General features: G+C 30.5%; 2 protein-coding genes and 1 long non-coding RNA gene across 8 annotated transcripts in view; 1 reads left to right on the top strand and 2 right to left on the bottom strand.

The window, feature by feature from the left end:
* Jupiter (microtubule-associated protein Jupiter) overlaps nt 1–18,922 on the top strand; it is a 28,466-nt gene extending 9,544 nt beyond the window's left edge. For 4 of the 6 annotated variants that reach the window (XM_089171816.1, XM_015330649.2, XM_089171817.1 and 1 more), the window contains 4 exons: nt 12,940–13,373; nt 15,138–15,161; nt 16,712–16,795; nt 17,683–18,922. In XM_089171816.1, the coding sequence (XP_089027942.1) occupies nt 12,940–13,373; nt 15,138–15,161; nt 16,712–16,795; nt 17,683–17,870 (730 nt within the window). In that variant the 3' untranslated portion in view covers nt 17,871–18,922. The remainder of the gene's footprint in view (nt 1–12,939; nt 13,374–15,137; nt 15,162–16,711; nt 16,796–17,682) is intronic. The other 2 variants (XM_089171818.1, XM_015330650.2) reach the window with 2 other exon arrangements.
* Nucleotides 7–12,744, bottom strand: LOC149032758 (uncharacterized). The gene is made up of 3 exons (XR_016176352.1): nt 11,600–12,744; nt 11,403–11,514; nt 7–6,044 (listed from the first exon to the last, which is right to left on the bottom strand). It is a non-coding gene; the product is annotated as an uncharacterized LOC149032758 (long non-coding RNA).
* Msh6 (DNA mismatch repair protein Msh6) lies at nt 18,666–25,760 on the bottom strand. The gene is made up of 13 exons (XM_089171821.1): nt 25,367–25,760; nt 25,003–25,175; nt 24,844–24,929; nt 23,547–24,779; nt 23,379–23,473; nt 23,156–23,311; nt 22,920–23,077; nt 22,742–22,830; nt 22,370–22,660; nt 22,044–22,259; nt 21,768–21,947; nt 21,350–21,679; nt 18,666–21,267 (listed from the first exon to the last, which is right to left on the bottom strand). The coding sequence occupies exons 1-13, from the start codon at nt 25,507–25,509 to the stop codon at nt 21,010–21,012; spliced, it is 3,408 nt and encodes a 1,135-aa protein (XP_089027947.1). The 5' UTR covers nt 25,510–25,760; the 3' UTR covers nt 18,666–21,009.
* Nucleotides 25,761–25,862: the final 102 nt, after the last annotated feature.

Consider the following 25,862-nt stretch of genomic DNA (forward strand, 5'->3'; position numbering starts at 1 on the left):
TGGGTTTAGTTTGGATTTTTTGTTTTTTTTTTTAAACAGCAGATTGAAATTCAAAGGTAGACAGGGTAAGAGTCAAGAGAGGAGTTACAGAGGGATGAACAATGGTGTCTCCCTCTTTCCCTTTTTATCCTCCCCCTACACTCTTTTTTTTCTTTTACTCTTTGCGTAGTTTCCTCCTCCTCGGCAGATTTTTCCAGATCGATTTTGTCTAGAGATGATACTACGTATTCTTTTTATTATTATAAATATATATGTATATATGTGTGATGGGTTGATGAAAGGGTTATTTTATATATTGGTCTATTAATAATATGTTTTAGATATTATTTTAATAAGTTTAGCATTCTAAATTGTTTAAAGTGTATGGTCTTTAATTTATTATCAGAAGGGTTGATAAAAGGGTTATTTTAAATATTGGTTTATTAATAATATGTTCTATCTATTATTTTATTAATTTTAGCATTCTAATCTTTCTAAAGTATATGATTTTTAAATTTACTACCAAAAGGGTTGATAAAAGGGTTATTTTAACTATTTATTTATCAATAATATGTACTATCTATTATTTTATTAATTTTAGCATTCTAATTTTTCTAAAGTATATGATTTTAAATTTATTATCAAATAGGTTAATGAAAAGATTGTTGTTTGAAGTATTTTAATTATTAATAATATGTTTTATGTATTATTTTAATGAAGTTAAGCATTCTAATTTGTTTTAACATATATGATTTTTAATTTATTATCATATTGAATAAACAAATATTAAATATTATTTATAAACGACGTAAAAAAAAGAGATCAGATGGGATAGGGGATGATAGGAAAGGGGGAAGAAATGCGCGCGCTCATGCCGATAATTGTAATTTTCAAGTTGACCGGGAAATTCGATTTGACGTTGGAAAAACATGTGGTTTTCTTTTATCAAAGAAACTCTACACACTGTTTTCTCGATCGATTTTTATGTAACTCGAACGTACCTACACATTTTTTTTTTTTCTTTCTTTTATTACCAAATGTAAACGAACTCTGTCGACCAAGTCGAAGGGGCTGGAGCTGGGACTGGGACTGGGGGTGAGGGTGGGGGGATATTATCGATAAAATTAAAAAGAAAGAAAGGAATGAGAAATAAACTGTAAGAAAAATTGACACGTACGATATTATTACATTTAATTTAATGTAAGTGTACATATATTTTGTCTTATTTTCTTGTCTCGTTTACTTTCGATACGCACATATTAAATACTAGTCGAATCGAAAGTTAATAACGTTTAATTACATATACCCGTATATATATCGTGTGATAAATGAAAGCACTAATAAAAATACTAAATACCATAAAATGAAAAAAAAAATACTAAGTAAAAGAAGTAAAAGAAACATAGGAAAAGTTAAAAGAGAGTTTACGAATTCTTTGAAATGTTTCGTTGCATAGTTGAAAACGCGACTAGAATCTTTTTCCTAAGTTTTGCTTGTAAAATTGGGCCTTATATTTTTCATTAGGAAAAACAAAAGAGAGTTTATGAATTCTTTGAAATGTTTTGTTTCGTAGCACAGTGTAAAATACGACGAGAATATTTTTCCTAAGTTTCACTTGCAAAATTGGGCCTCGTATTTTTGAGATTATTCACATTATAGATTTTCAGGAAGTATATTTTATCGTTTAAACTATTTATATTAAGGCTATATTTTAAATGGGGGGTTCCCCGTGTACGTTTATCGTTATTATTATTATATATATTTCTTTTTCTGTACGAAACGGTTAACCGCAGAAAAAGAGGCACGAATTAATTTACCGTCGTGCTCATAACGGCTCACCCAGTACCGCATGATGAACAAGAATGAAATAAAAATTATATAAATAAAAAGAAACACAGAACAACAAACAACAACAAAAATACAAAAAGGTTGAAAGAGATAGAGAGAAAGGGAGGAGGGAGGGTGGTGGTGGAAGGGAGGGAAGGGGGGTAGGAGTAGGGGAGAGAAAAAGAAAAGGGGACGATTAAAAATGTTGAAGATGATGATTCTATTTGCTTGACTTTTGTTACCAAGCTTCCGTGTAGGACATCAATTAAAAACTTGAGCTATATACATTGAGTCAAGGAATTTCAAGTAGAAAAAAGAAAAATGAAGAAGAATAAGAAGAAGAAGAAGAAGAAGAAGAGGAAGAAGAAGAACAGCAGCTGGGTTTAGAAAGCGTGACCATCGTTTTGTATCTTATCGTACGTTTTGCGTTCCATAGAAAGGATCAAAGGTGTCTAATTACCTCTTTTTTTTTTATTTTTTAATGACCCAGAATTTGAATATTAATTCTTATGATCATATAAAAGAAAATTATTTAGCATTTTGGTTAAAAAAAAAGAAAAAAAAAACTCAATGAAAGAGTTACAATCTTACATTATTTGTTTTTGTTATAAAATGTTCATTTAATATAATTCTAAACTATTTAGTAAATTATAACAACACATAGAAAATAATTGTACAGGAATAAATATAAAAAACAAGGTTAGTTAACTCTTTGGGGCACGGTGGGATTAAAAGTGTCCCACCTTTTTGATACACCGTGATGCACGGTGTGTATTGCAATAGCTACACATGCTCATAAGTTTATATTTCATCTTATTTACACAAAGCAATTGGTTATTAACTCTTTATTTATGTTTTAACAATATTATATTGTGTAATATCTTTATTAATAAACAATATACCAATTTTAATTTAAAACGTAATCAAATTTCTCTATGCAACATAGGGGTTGGCTATTTTTTATTATCTGAAATTCTATGCCGCAAAGAGTTAAGTTGTATGAAACTCTGAAAAAAATGTGAAATGATTGAATTGTGTTACAACGCCATCTATCGAAAAATTACAGAACCTGAAGACTTAGATAAACCCTAAATAATAAATCTTTTAATTAGCAATTAAAAATACGAAATAATCGTGATGTATACATATATTTCGTTCTATTTATGGGTATGGTCGTAATAAGAAAAAGAAAAATCATAAAAAATAGGATTTAATTCGTTAAATTGTAAACTTTCTCGAACATGTTTCTCCATTTGACTGAATTTTTCTTCTTAAACAATTACCACGAATTCCAAATGAAATCTGTGGACATGATAACCACCGACTTGGACGAGTTTCGTTCTTATTACATACCACTTATAAATACATATGTGTTTTATATCTATGTATGTATGTATGTATGTGTGTCGTTTGCACGCAAAACTCAAAGAACAACTTTCGTATATATATATATATATATATACAGTAACTAACATAAAATAGAATTGCTATTGGAGATTATAGGAAAGTTGTAGTTCTTATTGTACGATTGAATGTTGCAGTAATACTAAAAGTGCAATTCTCACATACATACACACATACACATACATATACACGATTTTCTTTCTATTCGTGCGTGAAATCAAGCGCGATATTAGTTCGTATGAAGAAACCAATCATCTTCTTCGAAGCTTAGGTTTATATTCCAACAGATGAGAATAGTTTTTTCTTTTTTTTTTATTATTTTTTTTTATTAAAAAAGATTCTTCGCGAATTTACGATTCGTCACGGATAATTTTTGTTCTTGTTGTTGTTGTTGTTATTTAATGTTAACCATTTTTCATTCAATTTTTATTTCTTCTTCATGCAACACCATTCGTAAATATCGTTTCGATATTTTCTTTCTATAAATGTTCATTTATATATTTTTTTTTAAAGAAAATGTCATTCGTAATCATTGAGAATATAAATTATTTGCATATTATAAATAATATAACCGAGTAATGATGAAAATATTATCTTAACGAGTTAAGGAATATCTTCATTTATTATTCTAATCAGCTGATTCATGGTTAATCAACACGAAAATGATATTGAAGAGACACGCTAAGAAATTTTAATCACTAGTCATCATCCCTTTGATTTTATACTATTCAGATTGATAATTATTGGCTTTGTTAAAACGAAGAAGATGACGACGTGTTCTTATTTTTTTTTTTTTTTTTTTTTATACCAGTCAATGCATCATTCTCATATGAGAACGTTGGGGTATAATGATCGCTTTGTCTTTCAAAATGGTTTAATAAACAGGAAGACCTTTCGATTTTTGTAATTAAACAAAAAAAAAATCATATATCTCATATTTTTTCAGTTGATTATTTTCAAAACTGTTAGGGTTAATCAAAAGTTCCTGCTGTTTCAGATACCGCCATTTTTTTTTCTTTTTTGTAAGTTGCTGTTTCAGTACAGAGTTTGTTCTGTGGGTTTATTATAAAATGTTAATTGAATATAATTATAAACTATTTAGTAAATTATAATAACACACAAAATAATATTACAAATTAAAATGAAATATCTAAAATAATAATACACGAAAAAAAAATATAAAAAGTGAGGTTAGTTATGTCGTATGTAACTCTGAAAAAAAAGATAAAATAATTGAGATTGTAATACAGTGCCATCTATCGAGAAATTACAATACCTAAAGACTTAGACAACCAAAAATTGCATTAATATCGAAGTGAAGTTCACTTTAAACCAACAATATGCTACTGCATTTTTCTAAAAAAAAATATGCAAGTGAAACATTAATTTAAAAAAAAAATGCAAACGAACTTTAGTTTAACCCTGATATGTTTGAAAATACTTGAAAAGATTTCGTCAAAGATTTCTACGTTGACCTAATCGTGATCTAACATCTGGGCCACTAACAACACGAGTCAAAAAGAAAAGAAAATGGGGGAGGGTATAATGGTAGGGAGAGTGAAAGAGAGCAGTTTAGTTAAGTGCAATGTTCCTATTGCATCGTTGCAGAGAGAATAGAATCCATAAAACGCCATATGTTGAACATTGTCGTGGGAGTAGTAGTTCTCTCGTTTGCTTAATCATTGACATTTATTGATGCTTTACAAATAAGGATTATCGATTAAAGAAAATTAAAAAGAAAAAAAAACACAAGACCCGTTCGAATTCTCTTTTTACGGTAGATTAAATTAAAAACAAAATTAATGGAGACTTTAAATGGGCACAATGGGGTGGGGGAACGTGAAGTTCGTTAATTGGGGACGATCAATTTTAAACGATCCAAGTGGATGTTCCAATTTTATTCGTCAAATATAAATTTAATGATATTATTGAACATATTGGGTTGGCAACTAAGTCATTGCTGATTTGAAAAGGCCACCTATTGACAAAATCTGCAATCACTTAGTTGCCAACCCACTAAATAGGTTAATTTCAGATAGAATTTTAAAATACACCCTGTAGTATTTGAATATAGGAAAAAAAGCAATTGATTAACATAATATTTTAAGGTTAAAGAGCTAAGAATAGTAATCAATAAGTATTATTATAGTGCGGTCATTGAGCGAGCATAGAAAACAACGGGGTCTTTTGTCGCGTGGTGGTTCCACGTGTAAAACGAGATAGGACCCCATAGTCGTCTCGTGTATCCCATGTCCGTCGAAATATATCATGTTACATCCAATGAGACTACTACTATCCGGATGTGGCGTTCGAAACTCCCACCATCCCCCTTCCACCTTCTCCTCCTACCTCGGAAGAAAAAAGCAACTACGGGGTTACTCACCCCCGACCTGTAGGGTGGGTTGTGACGGTGGAGGTGGTGCGGGGTACATGCGTCCACCACCCACACACCCCCTGTGCTTGACAAGTAAGGGTGGATTTTGTGTGTGTGTGTGTGTTGCAGCCATTGGCTTCGCTTATTTTGTTCTCTTTCTGTCTCTCACACACACACATACACTGTGAGCTTTTGAAAGTATCATCTCCTGGCCACTTCGCAGGGCTTCCAACGAAGAAGAAGAAGAAGGAAGAAGCAACCGGATTTTATCGACACGGCGCGTGCCTCTCGTAGAAGCCCTTCCCTTTCCCTTTTTTTTTTTTTTTTAATAAGAAAAAAAGAACTTCTCACAAGTGACCGTCTCCTGTTTTAATTAACGAAGCTTACCTCGGAACGAGAGTACGGGTGGGTGGGTGTCTAGCCATCTTCTTTTTTTGTCTCTGTCTTCGTCTTATCTTGTCTGGAAGATTATAAAATAAATAAATGAAAATTTGTACAACCCTTTATCTGTCGTAAGTCATCTCTCACGTGACTACATCAATTGGAAAAATTTAATGGATTTTAAACGATGATGAATTTAGGGTCAAATCAAAAGTTCGCAACAACAAATTGTGTTCTCTCAGATAACGCAAGTTTTTCTTTTCTTTTTTTAAGTCAATCAAATTAAATTAATAATACAAGAAAAAAATATAAAAAGTAAGATTAGTTTTATCATATGAAATAATTGAATTGTAATACAGCATCATCTCTTGCAAATTTACAGAATTTATAAACCCTAATAATATCTTCTTCTTCTTCTTCTTCTTAATATATATAAATCACGTATCACGTTGTTTGTTCGCAATGGACTTCTAAACAACTGAACCGATTTTAATCAAATTTTCCACACTATGTGCAATTTCATCCAACTTGAAAGATAGGGGATAGTTTATATCTCAATTTATAATTGCAATTGACTTAAAGACGTGTGTATTGGACTGATTGTGAACCACAGCAACGCGTGGCAGGGTACCCCTTATTTTGTATAATATTTAGTAAAAATATCATTTTGAGATCGTACTTCAAACATATCTCTTTCTTTTTCTCATTATTACCTCTTCTCATTTTCAAGATGATCCGATATCACCCCTTTGATACACCGATACATGATCATTGATTGTCATAAAGTCTGATATGGTAACCAGACACCCGATAGTCTTCTTCTTCTCCTTCTTCTTCTACTTCTCTTCCTCACTTCAGAGTCACTTTTTCTTCAACAAGGATATGTGCTCATAATTATGAAAGTGATCTAACCTAACTCATACATCTCTTGTTTAGAAATATTAATTAAAGGATTAAAATAGAAAAAAACTACTACTGTAATGATTTTTTGAAAAATACAGTTCCTCTCGTGATCGATTATTTTCTCCCTCTCTTTCTCTTAAAGCTGAAGATTAATTACGTAAATTAAATTAAGTAGTACGAACGGATACCATAATAAGATGAAGTTTACTGTCTAATAAGAAGATAACAAGATAATAAATAAGAATCGGTCAGGATGTAAGCCTAAAAAGATCTTTCTATCTATCTATCTCTCTTTCTCTCTCTCTCTCTCTTTCTCTTGTAATGAATCGTGAAAGAGTAATGATACACGACGAAACTTTTATCAAGGATTAACTAATTGGCCAATTACACCCACGTTCAACCCGATTAACCACACAACGATCTATCGATCTCCTCATCGTCATCATCATCATCATTATCATCATAGTCATCGTCAGTCTGACTTAATTCTTCCTTATTTGGTTTCAAATAACTACTCCTTCACTATACCTAAAACAGTCTACTTTAAAAACAAAATTATATAATTGTTTGATTCGATAGTTGACGAGAGTTATTACATCTTCACGATCATTCGAGCTAGATCTCAATTTCTTTTCATCTTTTTTTGATTTCAATTATGAAATGGCACGATGAATATTCAATGTAAATTTAACTCTAACAAGGAAACATTACACTGAAACACCAAGGGATTTAATTGAACTTTAAAGCAAAAATTTTAATGCTTTTTTTTTCAAAATTGGTTGACCAATGAATAAAACTAATTTATCATGATAATACTTCATTAACCAATAAATTCCAAAAGAGATATTTATGCTAAACAATTTCAAAATCAATTCTATTGCAAAAGATGAAATAAAAAAAAATAGGAATCAATCTATCGTTATTTGTTACTATTTTAAACAATACAATTGATTAATTCCTATTATTATCTTCTTATCTTAATATATATAAATTACGTGTCACGTTGTTTGTCCGCAATGGACTCCTAAACAACTGAACCGATTTGAATAAAATTTTGCACACTCTGTGCACTTTTATCCAACTTGAAAGATAGGATAGTTTATATTTCAATTTATAATCGCAATTGACTTAAAGACGTGTGTATCGAATTGATTGTGAGCCACACCCCCTAGTTTATCATAAAAATATGCACACAAACTTTCTACAAAATAATATACAAAAGTAATTTTACACAATACTATGTTTCCTTTCATTTTTTTGTTACAGAAAATATAAGAGATTATTCAGATTACAATCATAATTTTGTTGTTAATAATTTCACTTAGAAAACAAAGGTTTTTCAGTGTGTCGAGTTGAATAACGTTGATTCGTACTTGTACAATGGGAAAGGTAATGATTACCTTTAAAATGCACGGTCCATTTACGAAAGAAGTACGTAAATATGTAAAAGGATGATAGTGTCTGGTACGTTAAGAGAAAAGATTATAAATATGATGGTACCAGGTTGTAAGGATGTGGGTGGTACATATAGAAGACATGATTCTCGTCGCCTATGGCGTAATCAGCCATATCAATGCACACCACGCACACATCTAACAGTCATGACACTTAATTCACCTATTGTCTTTTAAAAATCTTCTTATACTTTTTCATCAACTTCTTACCCTGGTTTCTTTTTATTTTTATTTTTTTTTTTTTTTTTAATGTTTCTGTTTAATATATATTGTTCAAAAAAGAATTATCTCATTTTAGTAAATTGAAATTTTTTCATTTTCTACAAACAACGTGTTGTGGTGGTATTAGAAAATGGTGGCACTTGTGGTTGGTACTTTACAAGGTAAAAAGAAACATTGTTAACAAAAAATGATGGCAAAGTACGATTAAAACTCTCTTGACCGACATAATTCTCCTACCGCGACTATTAGATGAGTAATTGCATTCCACGGAAATTTGCTAGGCGTCAATGACACTAGAAACGAACCACCACCATTACCCATCATCACCATCAACATTACTCGACAATTAAACTACACGTAAACCATTCCTATTTGTTGTTTCTAACCTAGAAATATACAGTGAATTTACAAAAGTATTTAAATACTATGAAGTATTTTATTCATTATAATAATTATATTATTAATATTGGATGTTGGTATGACTTTTTAGGTTAATATCTATATAAAAAAGATCAAATAAAAGTTTGTATTATCTATGTTCTGTAAATTTTCGATAGATGGTGCTGTATTACAATTCAATTATTTCAATTATTATCACGTGACACAACTAACCTTACTTTTTACATTTTTTCGAGTATTGTAGTATTGTTTTGCATATTTGTATCGTGACAGGTGTTCAAATAATTTCGTGAATCACTGTCACGTGCTTAATATTTCTTTTTTCAATCGTACTTTCTAAATCATATACTTTTTTTTATCAATTACAAAATAATGATTCATCAAAGTCACGTGCGCGTACTATACAAAGTTGCTTTTTTAATGTACAAAGAAATAAATAATTAGTTTTTGTTGTTGTTGTGATTACGATATTAAATTGTAAATTTCCGGGGATCATTCGATGACACGTACAAAAGGTTATTGAGATTCTTAAAGTGATAGTTAAACTTGTATCGAAGGTGTAATGCTCGAACGCATACGTGATAAGATGTCTGCCCATTCACACGTACTCATTTTGTTGAATACAAAGTTGGCAGGTCGATAAGTAAGTAAGTACTATGCATCGGTTGTGTTGTATAAGGCCTTTTGCTTCTTTGTTCTCTCAACTTTTCTCTCTCTCTCTCTCTCTCTCTCTCTCTCTCTCTCTCTTTTTACCTTCATAGCAATAGAACGTATTGTTCTGAGTCTTCTAAAATCAAGAGAAACGAATAATGCTAAGAAACAACAATCTTTATTCTTCTAACAAACAAAATATTCTTCTTCATTTTGTTCTCTTTCTTTCAGATTAGATTATTTCAACGTTATAATCATTTCTTTGTAGACGAGATAAGAAAAATTATGGTTAGAGTTATGGATATTCAAAATAGGATGTTTTTTGTTAGGTTATAATCATTTTCTTGATAAAAACGTAGAGAAATGAGATAAGAAGAAATGAAGGTTACATTGAGAATTAAAATAGATTATTTCTTTTGTTGTCTATTTTATAAAAATAGAAAAAAAAGAAAAAAAGAAATAACAGTTAACGAGTTTCTATCGTGTTTTTTGGTCACCTTCGATACGATCGAAGTTGAAAGTTTTTGTATAGCTTCTCGCGTTCCGCTTGCGTGACAAGGTGGTTACAAAAGGGGTGGAGGTGGTGGGTGGTTAGCCCCTTCTCTTTGAATCGGATTCCTGGGTATTCGGTGAATGATCGATAATCGTTTTAATCGATTCCGCTTGAACCGAAAGCTCAATGTAGCACGGAAAGTGTTCGGGGCCCTAGCGAACAACAACCGTAACCGATATTTTTCCGGTTTCCGTTCCCCGTATTACAACGCCGATTGAGAATAACGGTCCGTCCTATCCTCCTCGTCGAATGGTTACGGTTTCCGAAAGTAGTATTACGAGGAAACCGATTTGAAATAAGTCAAATGCCGTCATGTTTCTAGCAGGAAGAACTCGAAAGAAAAGGGGGAGAAATGCAAGAAGAATTATTAAATGCAACAGAAAAAAGGTTAACCGTTATCGAACGTGATTGGCTATTCGAAAGAGATGAAAAACAAATAAACCAAAAAATTAACTCTTCCAATAGATACACTCACACATATTTATACAGTTATGTGTTTTACCTAATTGTAATCTGTAACCTAAAGTCTTTAGGATCTGTTCTGTTCTGTGTATTTTTTTCGATAGATGGCGCTGTATCACAATCTCAATCATTTCACGTTTTTTTCAGGTTTCCATACGACATAACTCATCATACTTTTTATATTTGTTATAATTTACTAAATAGTTTTAGATTTATATTAAATTAACATTTTATAACAAAACCACAAGAACGCGTGTGGCCGGAACATCCTAGTATTTTATATTTTTGTTACTATCCTATTATTAATTGTCCTCCCTACCCCCTTTCCTTCTTAATTATGTTCATTTTTCTAGGCCAAGACGGCAATCTTTTTTTCTATTGTTAAAAGACAATCACGTGATACTTCGTGACAATGTTACATCTCTACCAATTGGCGATGTCACTGAACATGATACAACGATTTTATATTATATCTTTATCGTCAAAATAAAAATCTATCTAAATATTTATATTTATATTTCTAAAGATCATCAAGGATGAATCATGATAACGTGTGTTATCGTGTTTAAGATATGATATATGGAAATAATACCCCGATCGAGATGTTTTAGCAATAAGATAGGAATTATGATTCATTTTGTATTTCAATCGTGTTTATAATCTTTATTTGTTCGATGTTGATAAAGAAATGATTCAGATATTAATTATATATGGGGGGGAGGTTAAATATAAAATCCAATAAATCAATAATTAAAATTGATGATCGATAAAATTATCTCATGTACATATTTACTTTATATGAAGGAATATATCGTGAAGAGGCGTTTGTCGACATTTATCATACGGCATATTTCCCCGACACACCCATCCTGTTGTTCTTCACTCGTAGATTTTCAACTTCCTACCTACGGAAAGAGAGAGAGAGAAACATTATCTTCCAATTCTCGATTATATCCGTTGCTTTCAAATTTAACTGTACATTATAGATACCATAAATATCTTTTCTAATCGTTCACAATAAAAATTAATAACGCATATTTTAATATAGGTTATGTTCAAATGTTTTCGCGCACTCACAACACGGTCAAATCTATGACCAAGATGGCGCTGGACTTGCCTGTATCTTTTTTCTTTTATTTTTAAATTAATGGAATAAAAATCTAGTTGTATTGCGTCAAAATTGCAAGAACAGTAGTCCTAAAATACTTTTGGAGGTTACCAATTAGGCACAAATAAAATAATTTGTCAAACAAGGTATTAGAAAAAGAAACAAAATATTATAAAAATGTACGTGTTGTTGACGTGAGGGCAAAAAATCGACGTAATTTCTAGCACAAATCCAATCAATGAAAATGATGAGGTACACAATGGAGTCGTTAATGAGCGAAGGGTGGTGATTTAAAAGTGTGCATGTTGCGCACGTTGCGCATACTATATTCGCGGAAGGAAGAAGAAGAAGGGTCGACAACGATGACTACGACGACGTTGACGACGACGGATTGTTTTCTCATTGATTAAAATCCTTTTCAATGGTCTTCGTCAATGGTCGGCCGTGAAACGTTGAAAAGCTTAGAAGGGGGTCTCAAAAAAACCTTCTCACTCTCTCTCTCTTTCTCTCACCATGTTGAGTTTTTCAACGGGGGGTCGACGACGACATTTTTTATTTTTTTTTATTTCGTGCGTCTAATTGCAGTCACTCTAATTGCGTCTCCCTCTTCTTTTTCTTCTTTTTTTTTTTTTCAACTCTAGAATCACAGACATTCTCTTTATCTGTCCTCGAGAAACAAAAAACTAAAATACAGCAAAAATGAAGGGGGAACGTCGAGAGGAAAGGAAAGTATACTAAACTCGCACGCGCCACAATGAAACGCGTGCCGATCAAGCACGCACTATGGGGGAAGGTGGGGTACGTTGTCGTCGTTGACTCGGCAGCTCGTTAAATGAAAATTAGAATTGATTTACCTGCTAGATTGAACGGTACTTAATCTTTCTTTCTCTTACGCACGGATGCTGCCTTTGACTGCTGTAAAAATCTACCTAACTTATCATTTTTTCTCTTGTACCGTGTTTTTTCTTTTAACATTGTATGATGTTAATCAAATTTAATCGGCATTATTTTGTTTGACGTTAGTAGGGGTGGGTGTCATCAGTGTTTGCCTAATAGTTTTGCGCATAACACCAACGTAGCTATTTAATCTTGTAGATATTATCTAAATAAAAGTAACATGGCGCTACCACCAAACGTCATAACCTTAATTGTATTTGTTTCTATTTTTAAGGGGACTAAATTTGATAAAACATATATACTAATAATGAAATATTATTTTCAGAGTATTGAAACCACCAGGTGGTGGAAGCAGCGATATCTTTGGTTCAACTCAAGACGAGACCAGTCCACGTCGCGTGAAGAATCATAATCAATCTCAACTTGGTAGCGCATTGTTCGGGGACGCTACAGATTCAAGCAGCAATTCCAATTTGACCAACAGCGGCAACAATATGATGGATAACAACGGCGGGGAGACAACAACAACAACACGTTCCGGCACAAAGCCCGGTAATGATTCTTACAATCGCCTGTTTGGCCCTCCCGATGCCCCACCCGCAACCCCAAACGCGAAAAATTACATGCGAAGCAATATACCCCTCAACGGGGATGATACAACGTCGCCCGCTAAAAGTACATCAAGCAGCAATTCGAGCTCGAGTATCATCCACAATGGCTTTACCAATACCAACAATTCTAACGTCAACGATATCACAGGTAAGGACATCGTCGTCATTTGCTGATAGACGACTCCATCTTCTTCTTCTTCTGAATCTAAATCTTCTTCTTCTTCTTCTTCTTCTTCCTTATTTAACCTACTCTTTTTTTTAGTTTTCTATCATAATCACGAGAGTATCTAGATACAGATGCAAGATACATAAAACAGGTTAGAACATTTCAAATGGAAACTGTAGCAACATCAACATTATAAACAACCCTTGAAGATTATCATTGGCTGAATTTTCATTGAAACAACTGTAAGCGACTGTTTTAACGCTAAATTATATTATCATGGAATAATACTCATCACTAAGTTTGCTTTTGACGATACTTTTCAAGGGTTTACTAAACACTGACAAAATGTTCAAAATAATCAAATTGTGCATTGCTAGGTTTCTATCGAAATGTTCCATCCTTTATGGGTAGTTATGCTCGTGTAATTTTTGTTTTATTTTGTACATTATTATTTTATGATTTTGTTTCCAACGCTATGAGTGATTTCAAAAAAAAACCTTTCTTTCTCTCTTTCTCTCTTTCTCTCTCTTGTTAAGTTGAAGTAAGAACTTAGAAATGCGCCAGACTCGATATGCTTCGTGTTTCATAGCGGTACTCTCTTACTGTTTGGTAAAAAAACTTACAGCGGGATATTTTATAGACACAGAAGGAAAGAAAAAGAGAAAAAGAGAGAAAGAGAGAAAGAGAAAGAGAAAGAGAGATGGAAAATAAATTGCTTCGTTGAATAACGTATCTTGAGTACTTGTATCTGGACACTACCGATTACTATTATAACTATATTTTTCATCCTTCCTTTATACATACACACATATATATTATATATATAAAAATAATTGTAATTGTAATACAATTAATTGTATTATTATTATTATATATAATATGTATATATGTATATGCCTATATACCTGTATCTATATATTTATACAGGATGGTAAAAATACATGGTTCAATATTTAAAAGGATTGTAATATTTCCTGAAACAAGTCAAACACTTTTAATCAACCCTTTTTGATATAAAAATACATTTTGTATTAGGTGGACTGGAAAGTAATGTCGCTTTAATTCTTACCTTAAATTCAAACGAAAGACTTTTTAACAAATTTTTATTTTTAAATCAATAAGAGTAGTTAAAATAACGGATTTTTTTTTACCACCCTGTATGTGACCCTATATATATATATATAATACGAAGCACATTGTGGCATCGATTTTGTTTATTTTTTTCTTTTTTTTTGTATTTTGTTTTTTTAATTTTTGTATAGATATAAAAACTCTATCTTAAAATATGTGTCTCGCGGGTTGCAGGCTCTCTCTCTCTCTCTCTCTCTCTCTCTCTCTCTCTCATGTGATGTATAAAAATCGTATGTCACAAATTGGTCTTCGTTCTTATTTCCTTTTAGTATTGTAAGTTAGATTTGTTTATTATTTTTTTTTTTTTTATTATTAGAATATTGTAAAAATTGTAATCAGAATTTGTAAGAAACTTCAAAAGTGTGTACAATGAGAGGCAACAATTTTTAGACAGGTTTCGCGTTTTTCTTTTTTTACAGAAAAAAAAAAACTATGAATTTTTGAAATTGATATACATATATAAATTATATTAGTTGTGTCGTAAATGTGTATAGCATGTTAAAAAAAGGAACAACAATTTATTTCTTTTTATTTATGTATAGATAATATATATATATGTACTTTACACATTTAATCTAATGTAAAATGAATTTTCCTTAAACTGTTCGCAAGCAGCTTTTAGGAGAATCAAACGATTTCGTAAGTGTGCAATGAAAAAAAATATTTGAGTAGACGAATTTACAACATTTTGACCACCCTTATTATTACACATATTATCTCGTTCTTTATTTATTTATTTTTTTTTCTTCGTTTGTTTGCAATTAGACATAGATAATCTTAACATATCTATCTATCTATCTATGTATATATATATATATAGTGTTTTAATTTATCATTCGTCATAAATAATATCTCCTTTTTTTATTAGAAATGCATACATGTATTAAATAATCGATACAAATATTCACTTTAGATTTTCAAATCATAATTTTGACATCGTTAATCAAAAAATGTAAAACAGTTGTAGGGCCTGCCACAGTATAAACGGAAACACATATTTTGAGTTAGATGATTTAACTGTCATCATCATCATCATCATCATTATCATCGTCATTATTGTTATTATTGTTATTATTTGTCGTAAATTTGTTAATCTTTTTTTTTTTTTTTAATCACAAGCATTCGCAATAGCACATATAAATATATATATATAAATATTATTTTTGTTGTCACGTCGTTTACAATTTCTATTTAATTTTTAGAGTTAACGCCATATTGTTTTTTCTTTTTTTGTACATTTTAGCTAAAAAGAATGTTAATAACACACACGGAACGTCGTCGTAAACTTGTTGAAATAGAATTTCACGAGCGTAGCTCGTTATTTACCGACATTAAACAACTTTTTTTATTTTACGCGTCTTAAGTGAAAGCAAAATGCATATTATATATATATATATATGTATATGTACGCAGTATATTGCATATGTACACATTTTCACATTGATATTTTTATTAACACTGTGTCCGAGTATTTTTTTTTTTTTGTTTTTTTTTTTTAAGTTTCTTTCGTTCAAACACCTGGTCTCGTTGAAAAATCATTTCAAAGAGGATAACTACACAAATATTAGTTACCCCTCCGCCATTTTAATTATTCAATAATCAAATCACGTACTTTGCTTATTTCGCATTCACCCGCTTATTTTAGTTAGTATAAATACACTTTAAAAAAAGAACTAGTATCACATGTTTCTGTTAATCTTATTAATTTGTTTTTTTGTTTCTCGTTTAAAAATCTTTTCGGACAGACGAGTGAGTAAACGACGATGATTATAAAATTGAACCAACAAAATAATAATAATGATTCATTATTCTTATCATAACTGTAAAATAAGATCAGGTGTTAAAAGATATGATACGTGAAAATTGAGATAACATTGTGTTGTAAAATATGTGTAATGTAAATAATTGTATTATTTGTTTTTACTCGTTTGTACGAAAACCAAAAACACGCACACACGCAAACTGTCGCATTCATAAAACACCACTAACGTATGATGGGATGCGATTGTTTCTCTGTCTCTCTGTGTGTTTTGTGATGACGTTTGTCGATGATGCATGGTATCGGTGATGGTGAATTTCTGGTACGTGTTCCTATTGCTTAACGTGCGGCAACGGATGATATCTCTCGCTCGCTCTATCTGAAAACTTGGCGTGTTCCGTTCCTGTTATCCTGTCGAAAATCCTGGCAGGAGGAGCGTCCTGCATGCCACGCAATCCAGTCACCGGAGATGGAGTCGACGTGACGCCATTGAGGCGCACACGAAGGTGTAGAGGTAACCTTTACATTTGCCAATATTATTTCCTCCAACCATCAATATTATTATTATCATCATTATCATCGTATTCCTTTTTCCTCACTTCATAAATTGTGCCCATTTTCTTTTTATCCTTGTTGTACCTTTTGCATTACGTTTAAAAAAAAACAAACAGTCTCGTTCGAATTTGTCGCCATTTTGATTGACTCCTGCCATTTTGGTTGATTGATTCCCGCTTATTTTGTAGTAGACGGTAATTTCAAAAGTAAATTTTTTACAGTATACAAAAAAAATTGCAGCAAATAGTATTTTACCTTTTGTTTCTTTTTTTTGTAATGTGGTTTAATTTAAAACAAAATGAGAGTCGCGTAATTATTATGATTAACACCATTTTCTTTTTTTTTTTTTTTTTTGAGATACGCATATACATGAGTTTTAATGTAATAATTAAGGGTAAATTAATTGCGTGAATTATTTGGTGTGACGTAGCATATGAGAAAAAGTTGTTTTTTCTTTTCTATGTATCAAGTGTGTCGCTTCATTTTTTTTTTAACACTCTTTCTCTCTCTCTCTCTCTATCTGTCTTCAGCTCCTAATTTTCTGTTTGTTATTTTTTCTTTAAATATAATTTATCCTTTCATTGTCTTGAAATAAAATTATTCTCCTCGTGTGACCATTAATCTCATCATTATCCTAAACGTTATTTATAATATAAATATATAAACGTTTTCTTTTCTTTTTAAAGATTTCCAAACGATCCAAATAGGAAGCTTCCGTATGCAGAACGATATAAAAAAAAAAAAAAAAAAAACGCAACTTTGAAATATTACAAACCAAATATAATAAAAAATAAATGTGAATATACAAAAGTTGACTAGAAATTGTTAGACAAATTTTCTTTATAGATGGTAATCCAGTAACTGGAACTGGGTATACGTCTGAGACGCAGAATGGAGGATCAGCGATGCAGAATGGAACAGGTAGCTCAAGTTCCAGCATAGGTGAGAAATCGAATGGTTCGTCACCAACAGGAAAACCAGCAGGAACTCGTACCCGTGTTCCACCTGGTGGATATTCATCTGGGCTTTGGTAAAAGGGTTGTTGGATCCATCAACTTTCCAGCAAGCAACAACAGCAGCAACAACAACAACAACAACAACCATAACAACATCCCTTTCCATCCTAGAGCATGAACTAAAAAGACAAAATTTGGCGTGTCAATGGTTGAAGAAAGGACGAAAGAGAAGAATAAAATTATGATAATACAAACAAAATAATCAACAACCAAAATTATATAACAAACAATAACAAAAGGCTCTACTTAACCGTCTCTTATTTCGACTTTTGTCGTCAAGTTTTCTGTATCGTAGAAAAATGGATAAACAAAAGTCTCGAACAACTCCAAAAAAAAAAAAAAAATTGCAGGGCAAACTAAAACACACACACTAGCCATCCGAAATTAATTAGTCGTGTTTTTTTGTTGTTTTTTTTCTTTTTAAAAATAACTTGCATAATCTAGCTGGTCGTTGAGTCGAAAGGAAGAGAAAAGAAAAACTAATAATAATAATAGTAATTTAAAAAAAAAAAAGAAAAGCAAAAATACCGTTCATTGATCGTTCAAAATTCATTTGGTATTATTCTCAGCTTATAGTTTCATACATGGAGATGATAAACTTAATCGTAAATTGCTACTATACATTATACACATAAATATATATATATATATATAGTACTTTGATAAATCCATCGGACGAGAAAAAAAAAAACAAGGAAAATTTTGTTAATCATCCCCCTTTAATCCTTGTCTTTATCTATCTCTGTCTTCTTTTTCTCTCATTTTACCCTAAACTTAGATTTTTCAAGAGAAACAGAAACCCCAAACCCATAGTTTCCTATTTGTTATCATCATTATCATCATCATTTTCTTCTCTTCTTCCACCTTATTCTTAATTCTCGTCTAAATAAATTACATTTCGGCCTTAATGATAAAATAAAATAAAAAAAAAAAAAAAAAAAAAAAAAAAATGACGAAGGCCTGTTGCCCCCTAAAATCCATAAACCTCTCGTCGCGATCATTGTTTAGAATTAAATCTTGACTTTAATCGAGACTAAAAACTACTATAACTGAAAAAAAAAAAAAGAAAATCATTTCTCGATTGTAATATGATCAAAAGTAATAAATAAATAAATAAATTAATTAAATAAATTAATTAATAAATTAATTAGATCGCACAGGGCGTGGATGCGCGAGGAGAGAGGGCATAGAAATTAAAAAATAAAAATGATAAAAAAAAATAAATACTCCCTTCTCCCTGAAAAAAAAAAAAAACAAAAACAAAAAAAATAACAATAAAAAATCAACCTTATAATCTTCTCCTAAGTATAATTATAAAAGAAAAAAAGAAAAAAAAGAAAAAAAAATAACCCAAACAAAAAAAATTAAAAAAAAAGGAAAAAGCGCAAAAAAAAAAAAAAAAAGGAAAAGGAAAAGTCGCAGAGTCGTCGCGGATTCTCTACAACCCCTTTTTCCCAATTTTTTTTCCCCCCAAGAAGAACTGTGTACTAGTACTACAATTATAGTCATGTGATAAATATCTAAAATAAAAGTACATGATGCGTTAAAACCCATTAAACCGCTATATAGTGCGTTATTAATCTCCGTGCCTTCTTAATTGTAAACTTTTTTGTGGTGCATGGAAGATAATGGTACATGCAAAAAAAAAAATAATTAGACAAAAGGGCCGATCATTCTCTTATAATTAATTAATTAATAATCGGTCTATTGATATATATATATATAGATATATTATATCCAATGAGTTTGCATGTTATAATAATATTGACGAATTTTTCAATTGAAATGAAGTATACGTAAAACGATATCATCAATTCTTCTACGTATTTGATTATTTATATATGTAACACACAATGCTATTAATTATTATTATTATTAATATTATTATTATTATTATTATTACTATTATTATAATTACTATTATTACATTATTTGTCTTTTTTACCGCAATTGATTTCCTTCTAATTCAGGGCACGCATTTAGAATTTCATATTTGAGTATATTTTACGAATAGAAGAAATATTTTCTTTTTCCTCTGCCGTTGATATCCATGTAACGCATATTCCTTTTCTGCTTTTTATAATATATATATATATATATATATATATATACATATATATATTATAAATATATATTCTCATTCGTATTGGAATATATTAGCGGATTATTATTAACTAATATGCAAATATTTCTTCTATTATGTTTTATACTCTTCTTTCCCTTTCTATCTTTTTCTTCATCCTTCATCTAGTTTTCTGGTTTCTTTTTTTTTTTTTTATTGACAATTCTTATTTCACTACAATATTTCACACATACTACATGTGTTGTATCGTTTCTTCTTCTTCTTCTTCTTCTTCTTCTATTCACCAAGATATTTTTTTTTTTTTAATGCAATCGTTTGGTGTGAGCAAAGTTTATATCATTTGTAATGCATCGTAATTAGTCATGAAGAAAAAGCCTTTTTGTATTTTGGCATTGATTAATAAAGTTTTTGTAAGCAATAATTATTCTCTTTACAAGTGATATTCTTATTGTTTAATCAATTTTCTCATAGGTGTTCAATTATTATTGGTTTATATTATTTTAGGTACATCTCTGTCAAAGAAACTGCATTTTAATGTTGCAAACAAATTGGTCTTTTAATAATTATCATTCCTATTGTTTTAAAAACTATTCATACATGAAAGTATAAAGTTCCTGAAATTATATAATCATTCGTACACATACATAAAATATAAAAAAATAAACTCCAGTAACACACATGAGGCATATATTTGGTACCAAACAATTTATTGAGTAAAAAAATATAACAAATACGATTACAATTTAATTTATTTATGCAAAAAGTGTTTTAAATAGAACGACAAATTTCAAATAAAAAAAAAAAGAAATAATATAATATAAGGTACGAGAAGTAATAGGAAAGTATGCAAATGATTGAGTAGACAAAATGAACATATTCGCGACAAGAAATAATTATAAATAAATTCAAAGTTACGTATACTTGTACTTGTGTATCACATTACTTCACAAGATATTGGTTATTTCTTGTAGCAAATCTTTTTTTTTTTTACGCGATATACATTACACATATATTTAATACCTTTTTCTTGATCATTTAAATAATTCATTCTTCATTTTTGTTTTCTGTTTGTTTTTAAATACTTGTAATAAGAGTTCTTATCTCAGATTCATTAGCTTTACAAAGACTAATGAAGAGATGTTTATTAATAGTTTCTTGTTCCATTCTTTTAGCAATTTCACGTGATCTGTTTGTAATAGCAAGTGGAATACCAGCCAATCTTGCTGCATTAAATCCATAAGACTTTGGACAAGCACCTTCACTGAGTTTATACAAAAATGTAACAGTTTCTTGAGATACTTCTTCCTCTTCTTCAGTTTCTACCATACATGCCTAAAAATATTAATTTTACAGAGATGATACTTACTTTGAAATATTCTATAATAATTGAATTAAAAATTGAATTATATTTTACCATGTGAACCAATGTTACGTCCGGATTGTTTTTGTAATCTTCTACCAATGAATGATAATGCGTTGAAAATAATGTACGACATTTTAACTTTGTCAGTTCGTTAACAACTGACGCAGCTATTGCTGTACCATCGTATGTTGAAGTACCACGACCTAATTCGTCTAACAAAACTAAAGAATAAGGTGTGGCGTGTTTTAATATAGCAGAAGTTTCCGTTAATTCAACCAGGAATGTACTTTGGCCAGCTAGAATGTCATCGTTTGCTCCTAATCTTGTAAAAATACGATCTACCAATGTTAGATTACATGAACTTGCTGGTACGTGACAACCCTAAAAAGATTAAAGGACAAAATTAATTGTACAATTTGTGATTAGTTTATTCTGAAAATATTAAATTGATAGGCAAGGCAAGACTTACAATTTGTGCCATGATCGTTAACAATCCTATTTGACGCATCAGAGTAGATTTACCTCCCATATTTGGACCAGTTAAAATAATTACCGAAGCTGTCTGATCTTTAGCGATTGAAGTATCATTGGGAATAAAGTTATCTGATAATATACACGGATGCTTTCCATCTTTGATATCAATGAAGACCTGATTCATACATCATTTACAAATAATAATCAATTGATTTTTTATATTTAAAGTTTATTTTAATTATATTTTGATAGAGGATATACTTCTACTTACTTCACCCTCGTTTACGTCATGAATTTCTGGAATGCACATATCACCGCTATGAGCATATTCAGCAAGAGATATGAGAACATCTAAAATAGCTATTTTGTGAACAGCCATATGCCACATGTCATACTTCTCACTAAACTTTGCGAATATTCGTCTGTTCAAATCCTTCAAAACTTTGTCTCTGGTTTCCTCAACACTCGTTTGTCTTGCCAAAAGTTCCTACAAAAAAAAAAAAAAAAAAAAAAAGAAAGAAAACAATATTCATTGGTTAATTTTGTAACTGTGGCTTATGATAGAAAACTTAAAACATGCGATTGATTTCAACTTACTTTTGCTTCAGCGGTATAGTAACGTTTGAAACCTTTACGTTGGGATGCTAATTCATATCCCGATCCAACTTTTTTTATTTGAGAATCTGGAACTTCAATTTGAAATCTTTTTCTATCATGACCAAAGAATGTTACCTTAACACCAAAATGTTTTCTTTGCTTTGCTAAGTAAGCATCTAAATCTTCCTTTATTTCATCCATCTGAGATAACACTGAGTCATATTCGTCGTCCACTCCTTTTTTAGGTACGATACATCCCTGTTTCTTTGCTTCCTCGTGATCGAATGCTGTCTACACATGAAAAATTTTATTATATTGGTGTTAAAAAGAAAATGAAATGTTAAAATATTTATCTCGTATAATTTAATTTACTTTAAAATAATCAAGGGTCTCTCTCAAATGAGGAAATTCTCCTTCTGGTTCGAATTTGGTACACCGACTTATCAAATTGGTTTTGAAATCTGTGAATAAAAATAAAAATGTATTAATGTAAAGTATAATAGAATTAATATTTAGTATTGATTCAGTATTTGAACTTTGAATAACATACCAGAACACAAATCAATAATTTCCAATACTTTTTCAAATCCATTTAAAGTTGTAATAAAATCCATGATCTTTCTTTTCGAGTACGTCTGACCCTCAAACATTATTGCTCTTCCTTCAGGATGATTCCATAATTTAGCTTTATTACCCAATGCGTGTATTCTACAAATTACATTTATATAAATTCAATCAAAATAATGTTAGTGATAAATGTGTAATGAAATATTTTCAATATCTCACTTGCTTAATAATCTTTCTAAATCTGGAAGATTCGACAACACTGATCGAATAGACTGAACTACATTAACATTTTCTATTAATTCTTGTATAGCCTCTTGACGCTCTTTTATAATATTTTTACGACAAGATGGTCTGCATATCCATTCTCGTAACAACCTGTATTTATTAAATTCAATGTAAATCAAGCAAATATTATAAATAATATACTTCTTTTTTTGTTTACCTTTTACCAAATGCAGTTGCACAATAATCCAATGTTTTCATAAGAGAACCTTCTCCAAAAATTCGTAGATTGTTGATTGTAATAGCATCCAATACCTGATCAAAATTAATTTGTAAAAAAAGAAAGAAACAAGTTTGATATACTTAAATAGGTATTTAAAATACGAACCATATTGTTCATGAGTTTTATTTCTGTACGTTCATCACCATTGAAGAAATCAGGTGGTACATATGTTTTAAATTGTGCCTGTGCCAATAATTGTTGATCGAGTAAATACTCTTTAAGTAAATAAATGCATCCTCCAAGAGCACGTACTGCTAATTCTTTATCTTCGGAAGGAGTTAAACCCAAACTATCTCCTTCACTTAAATAAGGTTGTAAACCTTCGGGCCAAACAAAATTTGAATCTTTCTCTTTTTTAAAATATTCACCTTCGTGAAGATATTTCAACGTGTTAGCAGCAGTCCAAAATTGTACATCGCGTTGAAGAGATTCCTTGTAGGCAGCTGCCATCGAATTATTTAAAATTTTCAATACGGCTGGTGATAAATTTCCGCGTTCATAGACAATATGGACTGGTGGATAATGTGCAAATAAAGTCAATAGTCTGGAATTGTAACAATCATCCACAAATTCTCCAAGATGAAAATCACCGATGGTGGTATCTATAAAACATACTCCAAAACTGCTGTTTACTCCTGATTTACATTTTTGAACCAAAGAGAGAAGATAATTAGAATTAGGTGTAGATACGTCAACATCCAAAGGAGTATGAACTCTAGTACCCTTTGTACTTATTTGACAAATCTCACGTTTTACAACCTTGTCGTATTTGGTTACTTTGGACATTTTACTACAACGTTGTGTCATCATGTCTGGTGTTTCAGTTTGTTCAATACGTGCAATCTTATATCCTCTTTCAATAAGACTCGTTGAAAAACGTCCATATCCAATTTCTGGGAAACCAGAATGTGCAAATTCTCCACGCATGTATGTTAGATTAAGTTCATTAACTCCAGTAACTGCATCCATGTGATACAATTCGTAGAACTTTCCAACTTTGAAAAATAGAACACAATCAAAGTGTTTGCTCTTGAGTTCCCACCACTGTCTCATGGCAGGTGTCTGATTGTTAAGGAATTCCAATGGTACGTAAACAGTTCTACAATCATAGTTTGGATCGGTTGGTGGTCTTTTATTAATATCCCTTCTTTTATTAGGTTGAAGAAAATCATATTTTAAGTGAGGCCATGAATCTGCTGGAATAGCAGGTGCACTTGTTGATTGTTCCTGAGATTGTGGTGCAGAAACTGATTTTATTTCTTTTTTCACTACTTGTTTGGGTGTTCCTTTTTCTTTACGTGAACCCCCCTTGGCAATTACAGACTTCTTTGGTTTTTTCTAAAATATTAAAGAACATTTATTTTTAAAAAGAGAAATGAAAACTTAAACTTGCTTTACTAACCTCAGGAGTTTCTTCATCTTGAGTTTCTATTTCACTTTCTGTAACACCTTCAGATAACTCAGTTTCACTGTCTTCATCTGCTGAATCTAAAATATATTTATAAAATATAAATGACTTGATAAACAATAGAAAATTGTTATAAATAAAATGAATATGTACCAGGTTTGAAACTATCACCAGAATCTTCACCAGAATCTTCTTCAGGTATAATAATTCTACGTCGTTTGGGTTGAACTGGTACAATTTCTTCATTTTCATCTGATTCTTCATTTTTCCAATTTCTTTTGCGTATATCAATTTGACGATTTTCTTTTTCTTCTACTTTTTTTGTTCTATACAAAGGAAAGACATTGTGCATTCTTAGTCCATCAACAAAGAGATTTATATTGTGCCCAATAATTATTTCAATTTCTTACAATATAAATCAAATAATAGTAGAATTTATAATACTGAATATATAATGTAAATAAATAAATGTATTAATAATTTAAGGAAATTGATCTAAGGAAATATTTCAGCTTACAAACCTTTGTTCTTTCGTCCACTTTTCGGTGTTCCTGGCGTTGCAGCATTTGTACTTTTATTGTCTTTATTATCTTTATTATCTTTTTGTTTAACAGTCTTTGGTGATATGAAATAATTATACAATGTATTTACTTTAGACATTTTGTTCTATTGTTAATAGTTAGAAAATTAAAATAGAAAATTTCTTAGACATTAATCGTTCGCTTCTAATTCTCACGACGCTCTCATAGTTCTCTTCCGACCACACAAGGAAAAAATCGCGGCAAAATTTTGACCATTTCTATGATGTAATACCTGATCGATCAGACAGATTTTTCCCTAGAAAAAATAGAAACAAAATATACATTTATTTAACAATTATATTTGTATAAAACATTTCGTAATATTTATTTAAAAAATAAATCATCAATAAAGGCTTTCGAAAAATAATGAGTTACAATAACAAATGTTTAATATTTTTATTTTCATCATTTATGACATATAAATATTAAATA

The sequence above is a fragment of the Polistes dominula genome, unplaced genomic scaffold, assembly GCF_049000335.1.
Source record: "Polistes dominula isolate Pdom_NZ unplaced genomic scaffold, Pdom_raw_medaka contig_84, whole genome shotgun sequence".
Lineage (NCBI taxonomy): Eukaryota > Metazoa > Arthropoda > Insecta > Hymenoptera > Vespidae > Polistes > Polistes dominula.

Bases quoted from the DNA above. Each gene is read 5' to 3' on its own strand.
- Msh6 (XM_089171821.1), bottom strand. From the start codon at position 25,509: ATGTCTAAAGTAAATACATTGTATAATTATTTCATATCACCAAAGACT. The intron at 23,312-23,378 runs GTAAACAAAAAA...TAATAAATACAG, and splicing joins GCAACTGCATTTGGTAAAAG to GTTGTTACGAGAATGGATAT. The intron at 22,661-22,741 runs GTAAATTAAATT...TTTCATGTGTAG, and splicing joins AGACCCTTGATTATTTTAAA to ACAGCATTCGATCACGAGGA.